Consider the following 17,093-nt stretch of genomic DNA (forward strand, 5'->3'; position numbering starts at 1 on the left):
TAACATAACACACGCCTCCAACTACAGCCCCAGCTCCTCCTCTCTGACACAACACAGATTACAATGGTCAGATACCAGTACTGATTTACCCGCAACTGTGGGAGCTAGTAACTAAATTCAAAGTGCCCCTGAATCTGTGTAGCAGCCTTTACAGAATGGTGTGCTAATCTCCATATGTGTGAGGTGGTCTTAAAGGGGTTTTCCATCAAACTAATGTTAGGCCTTATCCTGTGGATAGGACCTAACTTGCTGGTCAGTGGGAGTCTAAGTGCTGAGACCCCCAAAGATCAGGAAAACGAGGGGTCAGATGGGGTCCCACGTACCTACACCGGACCCCTCGTCGCTCCATCAGACTAATGGAGCAGATGGCTGCACATGACCATTCTGCTCCATTAATCTCTATGGAACTGAAGGAAATTGGTGATCTCTTCAGACCCCTCAGCACTGAGACCCCCACTGATCAGCAAGTTGGACCCTATCCCGTGGATAGGACCTAACTTTCTTTTGTGGGAAAACTTATTAACCATGCGTTAATAGTTGTGTTTTGTAAACCTAAATGTTAACAGCTTTGTAATGAGCAAATCTTCTCTCCTGAGCTGTTGTATTGCGTTTCAAATGTGGCATATAAATACCACATGTGGAGGCAGCCAAAAGGGGTTTTTAGTGAAATGGTTGATTTCTAGAAAAACAAGTGGTTCTTGTGTTTCGGCAGATGGTTTACTTGATACAGGTGTCATACTTCCCTCAGGCACCTTGGTCACACCCTTTACTGTAAGTATGTATGTTTGGCGTTATAGTGTGCCTGTAGGATAACCCTCCTTTGTGATAAGCAGATGATGCCAGATCATCATTATGTTCACTTGTCAATGCTGGAGATAAGGCATATGAACACCTGGCAGATGCATATTGGACGAAAGATGATTTTGATGCAAAGTCCATTAGTGATGATGAAATAAGACATCCAGATTTTGAGTATATTGTTCTTCATGTGCATTGGACTGGACTATCAGTTTTTATTCCTATAGTTGCCCATGCACTGCATTTGCATGTGGCACTAGGGATGGGTATTCTTATAAAAGTATGTAGGTTCCTTCAGTATTGTAAAAAGTTTTATTTCTTTTTTTTTTTTTTTTTTGTCTTTCTTTTTTTCTCTCAATGTTATCAGTCGTCATTCATGTTTGTGCTTGTCTTGTGTTCTTAACCAGTGACTCACTAAACGACTGCTGCTTACATCATTGTAGGAGCAAATGTGCCCACGGATGTATCCTTCAAATGAAGTGTTTTATGCTACTTCTTATGAAAAGTCTGCTCTCTTATCTTCTTTATTGCTCTCAGTTGTAAAGTGTCTGTTGGTTATACTTATGAGGATAGTTCTGTCATATCAGGACCTTTATCTCTTCATCTGTTGTGTTGTAAACTTTATCTTACTGCACAGAAGGACTAAAAGTTTCTCACAAATGATATTTGCCTAATATTTGTCTCTCCGGTGCGGTCTTTCAAGTTATATACTGTAATTATTTTTATGAAATTTTAGAAACAAGTAAATGAAATGTGTTTAACCCTTTCATGACTGATGGTCATTGGTGCCTAAATGTTCAGGTAAATTTTTTACGTTCAGTTATGCGCTATGATTTTTACGGAAAACGATTGTTATTTTATTTTTTTTTAAATTACATGTGAGACTTTAACCCCTTAAGCACCAGGCCCTTTTTTGTTTTTGCCTTTCCATTTTTCACTCCCTACCTTCACTTCATAGTGACGATATTTAACATTCCATGCCCTCTACTGGGAAGCGGGGAAAAAATCCAAATCCAGTGAAATTGGTGAAAAAAAACGCACTTCACTGTGCGCTCCAAATAACATGTCTCCTACATTCTTAAGGATGGTACGATCACAGGGACACTACATTTATACAGGTTTTATAACGTTTTCTTACATTCACATTTTCTTACATTTTTTATATTTTGCAAAATGGGGAAAAAGTGGTATTTTCATCTTTGGGCCCTGTTTTCCATCAACGATATCTAACATGTTTTTGGTTTTTACTGTTTATTTATATTTTTATCAGTTCTTTGTAAAGAAGAGTGATTAGAATTTTTTTTTTCCGTTTTTCTGACTCCCTAGGGTACTATAACCCGAGGTTGTCTGATTGAACATACCATACACTGCCATACTGCAGTATGGTAGTATATAGGGATTTTACTGACCATTTATTACAATGTGCCACTGGCCAATGGGCAGAAAACATACAGCCTTGGGTCACAAACCAATCTCACTGAGCTATAGCTAGACTGCAAATATTCCAGCCTCTAGATATGCAATAATGCTAGAGACATACTCCAACTGACTTGCAGCTAAAGGAGGTCACACAAACTATTGACTACGGGGGCTGAATACATATTCACGCTAAACTTTTTCAGTTCTTTTTTAAATTTTCAAACCTGTGGAAAAGCACATTTCATTTTCTTTACACATCCCCAATACTTGATGATACTTTATATTGCTTTATGCAAAAAAAAAAAATCAATCAATAAAATGCAGTAAGTTTGTGGCTTTAATATTTATGGTTCAATAAAAGTTTATTGAAAAACAGAGTTGTAAGTAAAAGTGACAATAATATTAACAGTATAAACAAAGTGCAAGTACCCGGAGACCTACATGGCGGTCAGAATATTCAGGTCGCAGCCCCATAATGCAGTCATGAGAGATGGTGAATAACGCAAATGTAGATACTCAAGGTACCTTTTTGCAATAATAGGTAATAAGGATAAACTGGGGCGAAGGGGCTGTGGGGAAGGATGGAGGGGGAAGGAGGGAAAGTGGGGGGTGGGAGGAGAGAGAGGTCCCCCTGGCTCTGCAGGGTCATTGAGAAAGGAAGAAAAGATATGAGTGTTTCGGAAAAATGGAAAATGCCTCATTTATCAGGGGTCGCCTGTAAGCCATACAGTGAACGAATCAGAGTTTCTCCACTGGGTCCAATTTGACCAGATGGAGTAGTTAGTCTCCATCCGGTTACCGTCTGATGCAAGAAGTTGTTCCATACGACAGATACGATCTACCTCCTCGACCCACATCAACCGGGTAGGGGGAGTCGTAGATTTCCATAGTCTGGGGATCACCAACCTGAAGGCCACCAGAAAGTGGTAGCATTGAGAGTAGCGCGATAGCAGGTGTGAGATCCCCAGAAGCTCCACATATATCCCTATAAAGGTCCCAGACGGCTGACCAGATGGAGGCTACAACCTTACAGTCCCACCAAACATGGCGCATAGTTCCTAAAGCGGAGTGGCAGCGCCAACATGTTGGCGAAGCAGATGGAAACATGTTGTGGAGGCGCACTGGGGTTCTGTACCTGCGCGTAAGGATCTTGTAGTTCGTTTCTTGTATTTTACCAGATATGGACATTTTGTGGGTGAAGATTAGGGATTTCTCCCATGATTCCTTGGCAAAGTTCTCCCCCAGTTCCTCTTGCCTCGGTATTGGTATCGGATAATAGCCTGTAGAGGGAAGACACACCATGCGAAGGTACAATTTGTTTAGAACATAAGTTTTCAAATGTGGTCAGGTCCTTGAAAAAACACTCCGTGGGGGTCAGGGAAGACAAAAAGCTCCTCAGTTGTAGGTAATGGAGCCATGCCCCTGGGTAGCTTCCCTTCTCGCCTAATATATCAGTGTGGGGGCGTATTCCTGTAGCAGAGATAAGGTCGACAATTTTTCGGGGTTTCCCGTCTATAGGTTCCAGGAGTGGGGAGGATGTGAGAACTTGGGGAAGGCCTGGGAAGTCCTTGGCAGGAGAGAGTGGGCTGGGAATGTTAGTTACCTTGGACTTAACCGCAAACAAACTCCAGGCTTTTAATACCCCTGATATTAGGGGAGAGATTCTTAGAGCTCCCAGTTAGTTTTGGGGGGTAGCCGGAACAAACCAGGTAGATTACTAGATTTAGGGAAAGCACTCTCAATACCGACCCATAATTTGTCCTTTTTCTGCGAAGCGATGTCAAGGACCACTTTGCATATGGATGCTCTATAGTAGCAGGTAAAGTTTGGGAGTCCTGCCCCCCGTCCTCTTTATGTCTAGTCAGGAGGCTATATTGGCTTTAATATTTAGACACGGGGAAATGTTCATGGTGTATAAATACTTTTGCAACCAACTGTATGTAAACTCCGGAAATGCTGTCATAGCTTCCCTCTGTTTACAGAAGAGAAAAATAGATGAAATACAAACAAAAAATTGTGTCTGTAGATTCAATGTGGATCCTACATATGGATGATACTTTTAGTTGTGTGCTGTCACACATCATAGAGTATCACACATCAATTTCATGCAGAATGTCAATTTCATCCCCTACCTACAGTATGCACATCATTCTCCATTGTCTCCGTTTTGGGTGAGAGAAAGAGGGACAAAGTTCCTCCCCCTTTTTTCTAAACCACACCCATTGCCCCACCCACAAGTATAGTGTAATATTGACCTTAATGGCTCCTACATAATATAATTGCCCTAGTGTGGCCAATCCCCCTATGGACCCAAATAATTCCCCCTAATGCAACTCTGCAACATATAAAAACCCATTTTTAATTGTATCCTCCCTTTACATTTTTCCACTTGTTTTATCTCCCCAAACCTATACATAATACTGTGTACTCCTACCCCCACCCCTCCTCACATGGTGTGGTCCCTGTCCTCCATCCTCATACTAAAGCCTTCTGTCCTCTGTCCTTTTACTGTGGCCTCCTGTCCTCTGTCCTTGTCATGCTGTGACCTCCTGTCCACCATCCTCATCTTACTGTGGCATCCTGTCCTCCAGCCTCTTCTTCCTGTGGCCCCCTATCCTCCATTCTCCTTTTCCAGTGGTATCCTGTCCTCCAGCCTCTTCATACTGTGGCCTCCTGTCCTCCAGCCCCCTCATATAGCACCTGTGCTTCAGCCTCCTACTGTCCTCCAGCCTCCTCTTGTAGCGTCCTGTCCTCCTCTTGTCCTCCAGCCTCCTCTTGTGGCCCCCTGTGGGTATTTAAAAAAAAAAGACAAAAACCTATGTGACTTACCAGCAGCAGTCACTTCTTCTCACGGCCTTAGACTCTGACTCCTTCAGACATCATGTGAGGAGGTAGCAGGGCCATGTCCCGCCTTCTCCTGGCACCAACACATCGTCTGCTGTGCTCTAATGTACAGGACCAGGAGGAGGCGGGACATATTGGGGAGAGAGGAGCATAGCCAGACAATCTCCCCGCCCTAAAATCAAAATCTGCACTGTACCGCCGAATCCAGGACAGTTGGGAGGTATGCCTCTACATGCCTGTAAACTTAAACAATCAGGTCGTAAAGCTGTATGCAAATGACCCGAGATGGGTTCAGTGAGCCATTATGATATTCAGCAGTCCAGCTTATTCATGAGTGTAAGGCACAGCTCCCAGTGCTGACAGCCTTTATAATGATGTATAACTCCTGGTGCTGGCTCCTCTATGTGCTTCCTGGTTCTGGCACCCCCTGCAGCCTGTGTGTGTATAAGATACTCTTATACACATGACTGACAGCCTGTATAATGATGTGAGACTCCTGGTGCTGGCAGCCACACCCCCTGCAGCCTATGTGTATGAGATACTCCTATACACATGGGCTGCATCCTGTAGAAGTTGTAACAGCCATATTACACTACTATACACTACTTGTGTAGCTGATGTCTGTGTCTCAGACAGGAAATAAAGCACAGACACTAGCAATGCTCTACTATACATTACACTGACATAAGCAGGAGAGGGGAGGGGTTACAGCGGTGAAATCACTTTCTCTCTCTCTATGTGCCCAGGCTCATTTTCATAATTAAGAAAATATGATTTTAGAATGATTAATGTATGAAATTACTAGATAAAGGCTGGGATGAAATCGTTGTGAGCTGCTCCAACATGTAGTACAGAATTAGTTACAGAGACCTGAGGACAGGTGTCCTTTAAACTCGCCTCCTCCTTGACTTTACACAACCAATTTACAGGTCACTTCAAAGTTGATTTCCTGGATGATGCTACCACACTGGGACATGAATGAAACCATAACTAAAAGGTGTTACGCTGCTTTACAATATTCTGTTAGTGGTTTATTGGGTCACTTGCTATTGACTGGTTCCTTTTTAAGGCTTATCCAGAATGACTTTTTGATGTCCATATGCTATCGTTTTCTTTTATTTTTTATTTCTATGTGTGCTCGCATGTCTGTTTTTTTCACAGATGTGCAGACTGTGAAGAAAAAATAGCAGCAATACACTATTTTTATCACACATGCGGACCATGGATCTCCATAGAAGTAAATTACTAGCCATGGACATGAAAAAATGGATGTGAATACAATACTGACTGCACAAACACACCCATCTGAATGAGCCCTAAGTCACCATAGCCCCCCTCCCCTTTAAAGAAAATCAAGGTCAAGCATAACACATACTCAGATCCAGGCACCGTGCAGCTTCCAAAAAATGGTGCATGGGTGCCGCAATCTAGGCAAGGATCATCGCTCCTAGTGATAAAAATTTTAAAAAGTTTTTTAAAAAATTGTAATTAAAAAACCTAACAGTTCAAATCACCCCACTTTCCCTAGAACTGATATAAATAAACAGTAAAAATCATAAACACGTTAGGTATCACCGTGTCCGAAAATGCCCGATCTATCAAAAAATAACTGTTTTTACTGCGTTTAACCCTTTAACGGAAAAAAGTTGAAAAAATATAAAAATTTCAATAAAAGTGATCAAAACGTCGTACAGTCCAAAAAATGGTAGCATTGAAAACATCATGAAAAGTCCCAAATAATTACACAACCCACAACTCTGTAACGAGAGTATGAAAAAAGTATGAAAACATTATGTAACCTATACAAATTTAGTATCCCCGTACGGATAAAGTCAACGTCATTTGGGGCGTACAGTGAAATCTGTAAAATCCAAGCCCACAAGAAAACTGCGCAAATGAGCTGAACAGGTTTTACTCCACCCCCTAATATTTCCCTTGACTGTGTAATCCAGCAGCAGCTGGAAGTGCAGGGGAAGGGGAGATCTGCTCTGCTCATTGTAACAGCCTGTGAAGCTACAGCACTGCCCCCAGAGTCTTCCAGGTCATTAGTATATTTATACAAGTTGATTTTAAAAGGAAGGAGGGTGTGGATAACAAATATAAGAAGATTGCACCAGTCACGGTTCCTGGATCTATGGGAAAGTTTCTTGTTTATCATGCTATTTTGATTGTAGGCCCATCTTGGTTTCCAACTTTTTGCTCCCCTTCTTTAAAAATATTTCACTTTTTTTTTATTTTAATCTGTGTACAGCAGAGGTCCCCAACCTTTTTTTGCACCAGGGACCGGCTTTAAGCTAGACCAGTTTTCCATGGCCCGGTGGGGGTGGGGGCGGGGCTTTGGTCATATGGGGTGGGGTTATGGAGTGGTGGAGCTAATAATATAAGATATCAGGGAGTGTCCGGACCAGACCCTTCATATTGGTTTGGTGTAAAAATAAAGCAATGCAAAATGCATACAGCGTATCGCCATGTAGTATAAAATGCATACAGCATATCGCCATGTAGTATAAAATGCATACAGCATATCGCCATGTAGTATAAAATGCATACAGCGTATCGCCATGTAGTATAAAATGCATACAGCGTATCGCCGTGTAGTATAAAATGCATACAGCGTATCGCCATGTAGTATAAAATGCATACAGCGTATCGCCATGTAGTATAAAATGCATACAGCGTATCGCCATGTAGTATAAAATGCGTACAGCGTATCGCCATGTAGTATAAAATGCAAACAGCGTATCACCATGTAGTATAAAATGCATACAGCGTATCACCATGTAGTATAAAATGCATACAGAATACCGCCATGTAGTATAAAATGCATACAGCGTGTCACCGTGTACTATAAAATGCATACAGCATACCGCCGTGTACTATAAAATGCATACAGCATACCGCCATGTAGTATAAAATGCATACAGCGTGTCACCGTGTACTATAAAATGCATACAGCATACCGCCATGTAGTATAAAATGCATACAGCGTGTCACCGTGTACTATAAAATGCATACAGCATACCGCCATGTAGTATAAAATGCATACAGCGTATCACCGTGCACTATAAAATGCACACAGCATGCCACCAAGTATTATAAAATAGATATAACGTACCGCCAAGTAGTATAAAATGCATACCGAATACTGCCATGTAGTACAAAATAGAAGCCCTGATAAATATCACAAATGCTGCATATACATACAGCATATATACACATAAACAAACAGTAGATACAGCATATACACATATACACATACATACACATACATATATACACACACACATATACATATATACAAACACACATATACACACACACACACATATATATACACACATATTACATATATTTACACATATATACACACACATATATACACACACACATATACATATATACAAACACACATATACACACACACATATATATACACACATATTACATATATTTATACATATATACACATATTACACATATAAACACATATTACACATATATATGCAAAGATAAAGTAACCTTACCTCTCTGTTGTGTTCTTGGAAATTTCCGTGCCTTGTCCTGCAGCGGTGGTGGCGCGGTGAGGTAGCCGGGAGCGGGTAGGTCTTGAGAGCCGGGAGGCTAGGGAGCCTGGAGCTTAAGCAGGGGCAGGGGGAGCCGAGAGCCTGGAGGGGGGGGGGGCGTTAGCGGAGCCGGGTTGAGACGGGAGCGGAGAGCCGGAAGCGGGTAGGTCAAGAGCCGAGAACCGGGAGCGGGGTGGCGGAGGGAGCGGTAGGGAAGCTTGAGCAGGGGCAGGGAGCCGAGAGTCTGGAGGGGGGGGGGGGGCGTTAGCAGAGACAGGTTGAGACGGGAGTGGAGAGCCGGGAGCAGGGAGGACGTTAGCGGAGGGAGCGGGAAAGGAGCCTGGAGCTTGAGCGGGGGCAGGGGGAGCAGGGAGCCGAGAGCCTGGAGGGGGGGGGGGCTCGGTGCCAGCAGGGTCTGGGGGCCGTTGTAAGGTGCCGGCGGCGTCGGGGGGTGGGCGCAAGGTGCTGGCAGCGTCGGGGAGCAAGGTGCCGGACAGAGGGCTGCAACGTGGTGCGGGAGCTCAGTGCGGGAGCTCAGTGCTGGCCGGTGCCGCCCCTGCGCGGACCGGCTGATGAACTCCAATGGCCCGGTCCTGGTCCGCGGACCGGCGGTTGGGGACCTCTGGTGTACAGGACTTAATAAGAACTTTCTGTTTTCTGTGTAGCAAATTGTGGTATTTAATTTTTCTGTTTACTGGGGAAAAAATCCAAATGCCGTGAGCTTGATAGTAAAATGCTTTTGCACCATTTTTTGTGTGCTCTGTTTTTCAGTCTTTCATTATGCGCTCCAAATGAAACATCCCATTTATTCTTTGTGTTGGTACAGGTATGGGAATACCACATTTTTTAGGTTTTAAACCGTTTACAGCCGCCGCACATCTCCTGCCTGGCTAAAACAAGCAAGTAGAGCAACACAATATTATTGGTCTGATGAAGGGTTATCCCGAAACGCATTACCTATGAACCAAAACATTGTTGATCACTTATAATAAAGACGAACAAAGCTTTTACCAAATTTCGCTTTGGTAATTTATTCCTGGTTATAAGCGCACCCATCCGTAAAACCAAACTCTTTCTCCCGCCTTACTCATATCCTCACGGTTCCGTTGGACACCGGTTATTGGAGCGTTTGGGAGCTGCTGAAGTAACCTTAAGAAGTTTCTACCAAGGGTTATTGATACCCCCACAATTGTTTTATGCAACTTTGCAAGTTGCCTTCAGGTGAGCAACTCTCAATACTTACCTGACAACCAAATTCCGTGACGTTATCACACGAGGCGCCGTCCTCTCTCGTTGTCTTTTTTTGTTTTCTCTTTCTTTTTATGACATCTTCAGAGGAATAGTCAAGTTAACCAAAAATTGTATAAAAGTGTACATTCACACAGCCGTTTGTGGCCGGGCGTACCACTGTGCGCTGGAGAGGAGGAAGAGTTGACCCCTCCATAGAGAACAGCGGTGAACGGCCGCACACACGGGGAGAGATAGAGAATGCTCTATCTTTTCCCCATGTATGGCACGGAACTGGCACCGTACTGCTGCCGGTTGCCGTTTATGCGGGCCATTTAAGGCAAATTTGTGGCTGCATATACATCCCCCCCCAGACGGCCGTGTGAATGTATCATAATTAATATTCATAATGTACTTTTCACCTACTATATATTAGCTACTTTGGGTTCTTTGGATACATGTCCTTAATATTCTCAGTATATAACTTGTCATGATAATATGTCTATTTCTTGAGATTCTTCTGCTCCCCGAATGCTGATTCTGAGGGTTGTCTCACCAGTAGCTCAGGCATGTAGGTGTGTATGTAGGTAGCATGTTCATGAATCACTGTTAAATCATCACAGCAATGTACTGTTCACTCAACCTCCAGCAAATAATGTCTTTCATGTTGGCAGGTTCAAGCTGTTTATAAAATGGAGAGATGACTTTATAAGACAAATCTTAGTTTCAGATGCTTAGGATACCTGTCTGCAGACCTAGAACACCTATGTTTGCATCTTGTCCAAAGCCAGATAAACATAACATAGCCATTATTTATATAGCCCTTTTTTATAGCTCACCATTTTTGCCAAGTTTCAACCCATTTCGGAGGCTGCACACATAGTGATGCAGGCAGTGCTATTTTTTCCAAGTAATAGACAAACCCCATTAAAGTCTGACAGAGACAATTGAAGTTTGTTGTGTAACACATCCAGCACTCGTGTTACAGTAGTCTTTTACGTTCTTGTATAGTAGAGAACCAGACACACAAGTTCATATTTAGTCTTAGGCCGCGGTAAGACGTTCTGCTAGCTTTTTTGTGAAAAGCCCTGTCCAACTACAGTCAAACAGCACCAGTACAATGCTGAGTAAATCTGAAGGAGCTAAAAATCAATGAGTCCTGTATATTCTAGAAGTCAATAGGGATGGCAGTAGTTAAACACTGACTTTTATTAACAGTATGTTGGTACAGGCCCCTTTAAATTTCAAATAAAGGTGATAATAGAGATTGTTCATTGGATGATCCTTTTATATCAAGTTTGAAAAGCTAAAATATTTTTGTACCATGTTAGCCAGTGGTTAAAAAGATGAAAGTCCTCAGTTGATGATACCTTTTATTGCCATTAGTGTTTACTTTTCTTCTTCCATTGATTGTCCTGTTTCTTATCACTTATCGCATCAACCATGGCTTTACTATATCCATGTGTGTATACAGGCAGTCACCGGGTTACAAACAAGATAGGGTCTGTAGGTTTGTTCATAAGTTGAATTTGTATGTAAGTCGGAACTGTATACTTTATCATTGTAACCTCCAGCCAAATTTTTTTGGGTCTCTGTGACAATTGGATTTTAAAAATGTTGAATTGTCATAAGAATCAGGATTAACAATAAAGCTTTATTGTAGACACCTGTGATAACTGTTATAGCTGTTACATCCAGAGGTCCGTTTGTAACTAGGGGTCGTATGTAAGTCAGGTGTTCTTAAGTAGGGGACTGCCTGTACATTTGTGTTCCATTCATGTGTTGTCCATGCCTGATGAAGTGACCTTATTAGTCTCAAAAGCTTTCAATTGTTATCTTTTTTAGTTAGCCAATAAAAGGTATCATCAACTGTGGACTCTCATCTTTCATCTATATCCAGTGAGTTTCATTTATTTTTATAAACATTTCTTCTCTCAATTTTAGTTCACTATTGTTCCATATGACTGTTTTGTATTCTGTAATGTAATATTATATTTGTATATGTCCCCTATGATTTGTAAAATGATGCAGAATTTGATGGCGCTACATAAATAAGATTATTATTATTAACCTGTGTATGCACAGCCCTATAATAGGCAATAGCATCTCTATCTTTGTGCTGCTGTGGATTCGTCACTGTCAGCAGCCTTAAGCGAATAGATCTCACATTGTGAGGGATGTGTTATTCTACAGGCTTCACACACTGGATAAAATGGAAGCTTTGCTGATGCACAATGTGCCCTCCTCTAACCATGGCAATGGTCTCTGACCAGCAGCAATCCTGCTCACTGCCATATGACAACATGTAGGCTCTGCTGATGGGTGTTGCTGTTCCTTGGCTCTGAGCACTGTGTGATTATGTGAGGGGTGGCCACAGGAAATCTAAGAACAGAGAAGCACAGAATGCACAGCTCTTCTGTCATCTGCACGTAAAGGCTTCCTCATTACTAAAGCGGATAAACCAGCCCATAAAGGAGTCGGCTTCTCATAACCTCCATCAAGGAGATTTGGTTTCTGGCATATATTTTATTTTCCAATTGGACCGATTCTTATTTCTTCTAGCAGCGATCTGCACTATAGGAAAAAAGACAAGCTGGCGAGGAGGAGATGCTATGTCTTCTTGCTCACATCTCCAGCCATTCACTTAGCTGAGAGCTGCTGCTTTCATTCTGTGCTGAGGAACACCCCTGTGCTTGAAAGGAATGGTACTTCCTGCTTTCATAAACAGTCATGTGTATAGTTCAGCCAGGCCTGATGCCTCAGGAGCTTTCTTTTTCTGAAAAGCACCAGTGAATTGCCTTTCCGTTTTTGTTGTGTTTTTTATTTTTTCCACTTTCTTTCTGTGTCACCGATCAGTGGCCTTGTCCGTCTCCAGAAAGCAGTACACTCCAGCTCCTGGTTACACGGATCGTTGTGCTTCCTTTGGCAAGTCAGGACACAGCAGGCAATCCTGGTGGGGAATATTTTCTGATTTTTCCAGAAACCAAGAAGAAGATTGAGCTGCTGATGTCAGTTAACTCTGAGAAGTCGTCCTCTTCAGAAAGGTATAAACGTTGCAGGGGTGCTGTAGACTGGCACCTATTTGCCGGCATCTGGACTTAATTGTATAAATAGTATTGATTTGTTTCGAGCAGACGGCTATTGATTGTCAGTGAAAAATCAGCTTTATGCTGTATAGATATCAGGATTGGGATGTGATTGGTATTCATTGTGTGGTCGCCGACTGTCTTGGCTGTACCCTCTGTCTGTCTTCTATATTAAATGCAGGGAGTGCCAGTAACAAATTACAGTGAAATAGCTTATCCAGAAAGGTTATTTGTATACATTATTATGGATGCAGGTTGACAAGTCTGTGAAAGCTTAACACATACACTGCACGTACGTGATAAGTATTCCTCTGCCAAGACATTCCTCAGTCTCATCCGATGAAGGCATTTGTAAAATATTTCCCCTCACTTGGTGCCTGTCATGGCATACTAGTAATATAACCACTCCTATGTGGTGAAAAGTACATTACGATTTTATGTGGCCCTAAAAGTTTTACTCAAAACTTAGGCAAAACAGCAACATCCCTAATAAATAATCTATTACAGAAATGCTGAATATTTCTTCTATGTATAGATGTTAATAATAACATTTCATGATATAGAGTTCTTCAGTCATAAAAACAAACATAATCTTTTGGATTATTAATTGTATTTCCAGTCTGCAGTGTCTCCTATTGCATCCTAAAATGGAAATTCACTACTTTACTACCTATTTGTATAGAAAGTCTTTAGATTTTGTATTCATTAGAATAATCTTAATTGAAGAGCGCAGATGTATGCGGTACCGGATGTGGCTATCGCAACCACAGTGAAGGAATTCATTGTTTATCATTACTGGCTACATCAAAGAACAGAAATGGTATACATTAGAACAATACTTTCCATACCTCCAGCAGACCCATGGAATCATTCAAACATACATTAATATCGACCCCAAAATATGCCAAAATAAGAGTTCTCTAGTGCATAGGGATATGTGTATGTAGCATACATTTTAAAAAATTAATCCCTTTAGGGTATGAACACACCTTCATTGAAATTCAACATGTATTTCCATGACAGAAATCCTTATATACTTGGAAGTCTGCTGCCCAAGTGCTGAAGGTGTGCAGTAGATTAGTGTAAGGCCGGCAGAACACAAGCACTGTCCATGAAAAGCGTAGTACAGTTTGGGGCTGCTGTACTTTTGGAAAGAAGGGACTCATATTTCATATTCATCCTATTTTACTATATAAAATTCACTATTTACCGGGACTGTCAAGAAATCTGGGCCTAAAGCTGCGTTCTCCCTATACGTTTGTGTTGAAAAGAACACTTCACCAAACCCATATGTGTTTCGTCAGTGTTTCCAAGCAAAGTAAGTAGCACACCACTTAATTTTGTGGTAGGTTTATGGTTTTTTTGTAGTGCTTGTGAAAACCCTGTTCAGATACATGGGATGTGGATCTTTAGCAGATCCCAAACACTAAAATATACATGAAATTTGACATGTAAACAGGCACCATGTTCAGCCAAATATCTAGTGGCCATGAAAGGTAATACTGCATGGAATGGGCCTCATTCAAATACTTTGAATTGCAAAGAATCCGACGGGAGTAAAAGAGGTAACATCAAAATCTATCTGAAATTGGAGGATAGTCTTGGTGGCTGGATTGGCTTCTTTTTATTCAGGGATTACCAAACTATCACCACAACCAAAAAGGCTGTAGTAAAGTCTTTGCTTCTGAACCTAATTACTACAGTATTAAACCTTTACAAGATATTTAGTTTGTTTTATAAGCATTATGTTTCATTTTCGTATAGAAGTTTGGGTCTTGATAAGTGGACTGCAGTAATTTTGGTTTGTCGTAATGGTTTATTCCTTTCAGTAGGGGTGGTTGGTAATTGTGTACACTGACGGTAAGGACACTCGCCATTTTCCAACTTTTATGTGGTTTGGTTTGAAAAACCGCTTCAAAGAACCAAAATGTGTGTCCTTACACATGATGTGGCCAATATCACACCTGAATATATGTTACAGAGGGTGTACAAAACCAAGTTGCTATGACAACTCATGCAAAGGTGTCTATAGCAGCCTTTTATTACCTATGTATGTATTCAGCAGCTAAGGACTGGTACCTGCTGATGAATTGAGACAGGCTGTCACTGACAGCAACTACCTGAACGGAGGTTATTGTGTAAGGAATGGCATGTAAAGTGATGGGCAACATAGGGTACTGTTCCCGTTTTTTCATCTATGACTGTGGCGCAGCAAACTAGAACGTCTAATAGGAGGTGCAAAGTATAACTCGCCAATCTTATGCTGCACCAGATTAAAAAACTGAAATGTTAATACATCTCCCCCACTATTTCTTTATAATATATAAAAGTTTTCCAGCCCTAAATAGAAACAACTAATTAAAGTTTTTAAAGCAGTTATTTGAAAGTCAACAGGATAAAATGGCAATTAAGAAACGCAATAATGTGTCTACAGTGTATGCCTATGCTGTACTAAGAAGTCATTTGATGCTTAATATAGCAAAATCAAGACAGATAGGACATTATGGCATTGCATAGAAGATTTTGCACAAAAGATCTCTTGAAAAAAATGTATTTCTTTTGAAATGTATCTTCAGTTTTTCCAACATAACTACAAGTTTTATGTGGCACAATATCCATTACCTTGGGAATACATAGACCTGTCATATAGGTTGAGCTAGCATCAAGCTTTACAAAGAGTTGTTTTACGAGCTAAATGAGGGCTTGGTCTCTTGTTTTCTCTGGGTATAAATTTAGTGATAGTATAGGATGCTTGCATTCTTGTTTTTCTTAGCATAATATTCTGACAAGTATGAAAATGCAGTTATTCATTCCAGTTAGACAGAGCAGGAGACAGGTAAGATGGCAGAGAAAAATGAACAATTATTTTTACCAAAAACCGGTTTCCATTTTCACTCTGTTTGCTATGATTGTTTTACTTTCCTACCGTCCATCGATCTTACCAGGACCAACTATCCGTATCAATGCTTCACTCCTTCACTCGTCTTTTTACACCACTCACACACTCTATACTTTATGTAACCATACTAACTTATCCCAGTGTTCTGCTGTGAAGCAAGAAATAACTTCTGTTAAAGGACACCTTTCATCAGGTCTCTGTCACTCGTCCTGTCACCACTAACTTTTGGAGCAGCTCACAAGGATTCCATCCCAGCCTTTATCTAGTCAATTCATGCATTAATCATTGTAATATCATATTTACTTTATTATGTAAATGAGGCTGGTCACATGGTCAGAGGCAGTGTTGTCATCCCTGTTACCCCTCCCCTCTCCTCCCCCTGCACAGGTCTGTGTGTAATGTATAGTAAAGTACTGCTAGTGTCTGTGCTTTATTTGCTGACATGCTGTGTCCTCCCATACACGTGTGAGACACAGACATTAGCTACACAAGTGCCTGACATACTCTGCTACACACATGGCTCCATCCTGGAGCAGTTGTATCTCATACACACACTAGGCTGCAGGAGGCGCCACAACCAGGAAGTATAGAGAGGAGCCAGCACTAGGTGTGTCACATCATTATACATGCTGTCAGTCAAGCACTGGGGGTGTGGCTGTGCCTCCCATTCATGAATAAGCTTGATAATGACTCATTGGACCTCTCTCAGGTCAATTGCATACAACTTTAGCACCTGATTGTTTAAGTTTAGAGGCATGTAGAGGAACAATGACCGGATAGAGACAATACTTTCTAATGGCAGTTTATGAATATATATTAAGTTTTGGGGCTTAATTTGCCTGACGGATTTATTTTAAATCTCTAAGGCAACTTTTGTCTCTTCTATTTCTCCTGCTTGCTTCAGGGGACATCTAGCCTAACCCAGGCCCACCTTCTGCATATTGCAACACTTCACACAGAAACCCTTCTAACCTTTTAAAGATTCCGTGTATCCCCTCTTCTTCTCCTCCACCCGTAACCCCTTTTAAATGTGCCCTATGGAATGCCCGCTCTGTGTGTAGTAAACTACAATCAGTTCATGACCTCTTTCTTTCTATGTCTTTTGATATGCTTGCCATCACGGAAACGTGGATCCTGCAAAATGACTCCGCCTCGGTTGCGGCATTGTCCTATGGCAGTTTATACTTTTCTCACTGCTCCAGACCTGAGAATAGGCAGGGAGGTGGGGTAGTCATACTCCTCTCTCCACAATGCACT

General features: G+C 41.6%; 1 protein-coding gene across 4 annotated transcripts in view; it reads left to right on the top strand.

Moving 5' to 3' along the window:
• The window catches only part of SRPK2 (SRSF protein kinase 2), a 109,277-nt gene that overhangs the window by 41,056 nt on the left and 51,128 nt on the right, over positions 1-17,093 (top strand). Inside the window, exon 1 of one of the 4 annotated variants that reach the window (XM_072147199.1) lies at positions 12,092-12,895. The exons of the other annotated variants lie outside the window; for them this stretch is intronic. Coding sequence (XP_072003300.1) covers positions 12,858-12,895 — 38 coding nt within the window. The 5' untranslated portion in view covers positions 12,092-12,857. Of the gene's footprint in view, positions 1-12,091; positions 12,896-17,093 lie in introns of those variants that run through there. 4 annotated transcript variants of the gene reach the window in all.

This window comes from Engystomops pustulosus, chromosome 4 (assembly GCF_040894005.1).
Source record: "Engystomops pustulosus chromosome 4, aEngPut4.maternal, whole genome shotgun sequence".
Taxonomy (NCBI): domain Eukaryota; kingdom Metazoa; phylum Chordata; class Amphibia; order Anura; family Leptodactylidae; genus Engystomops; species Engystomops pustulosus.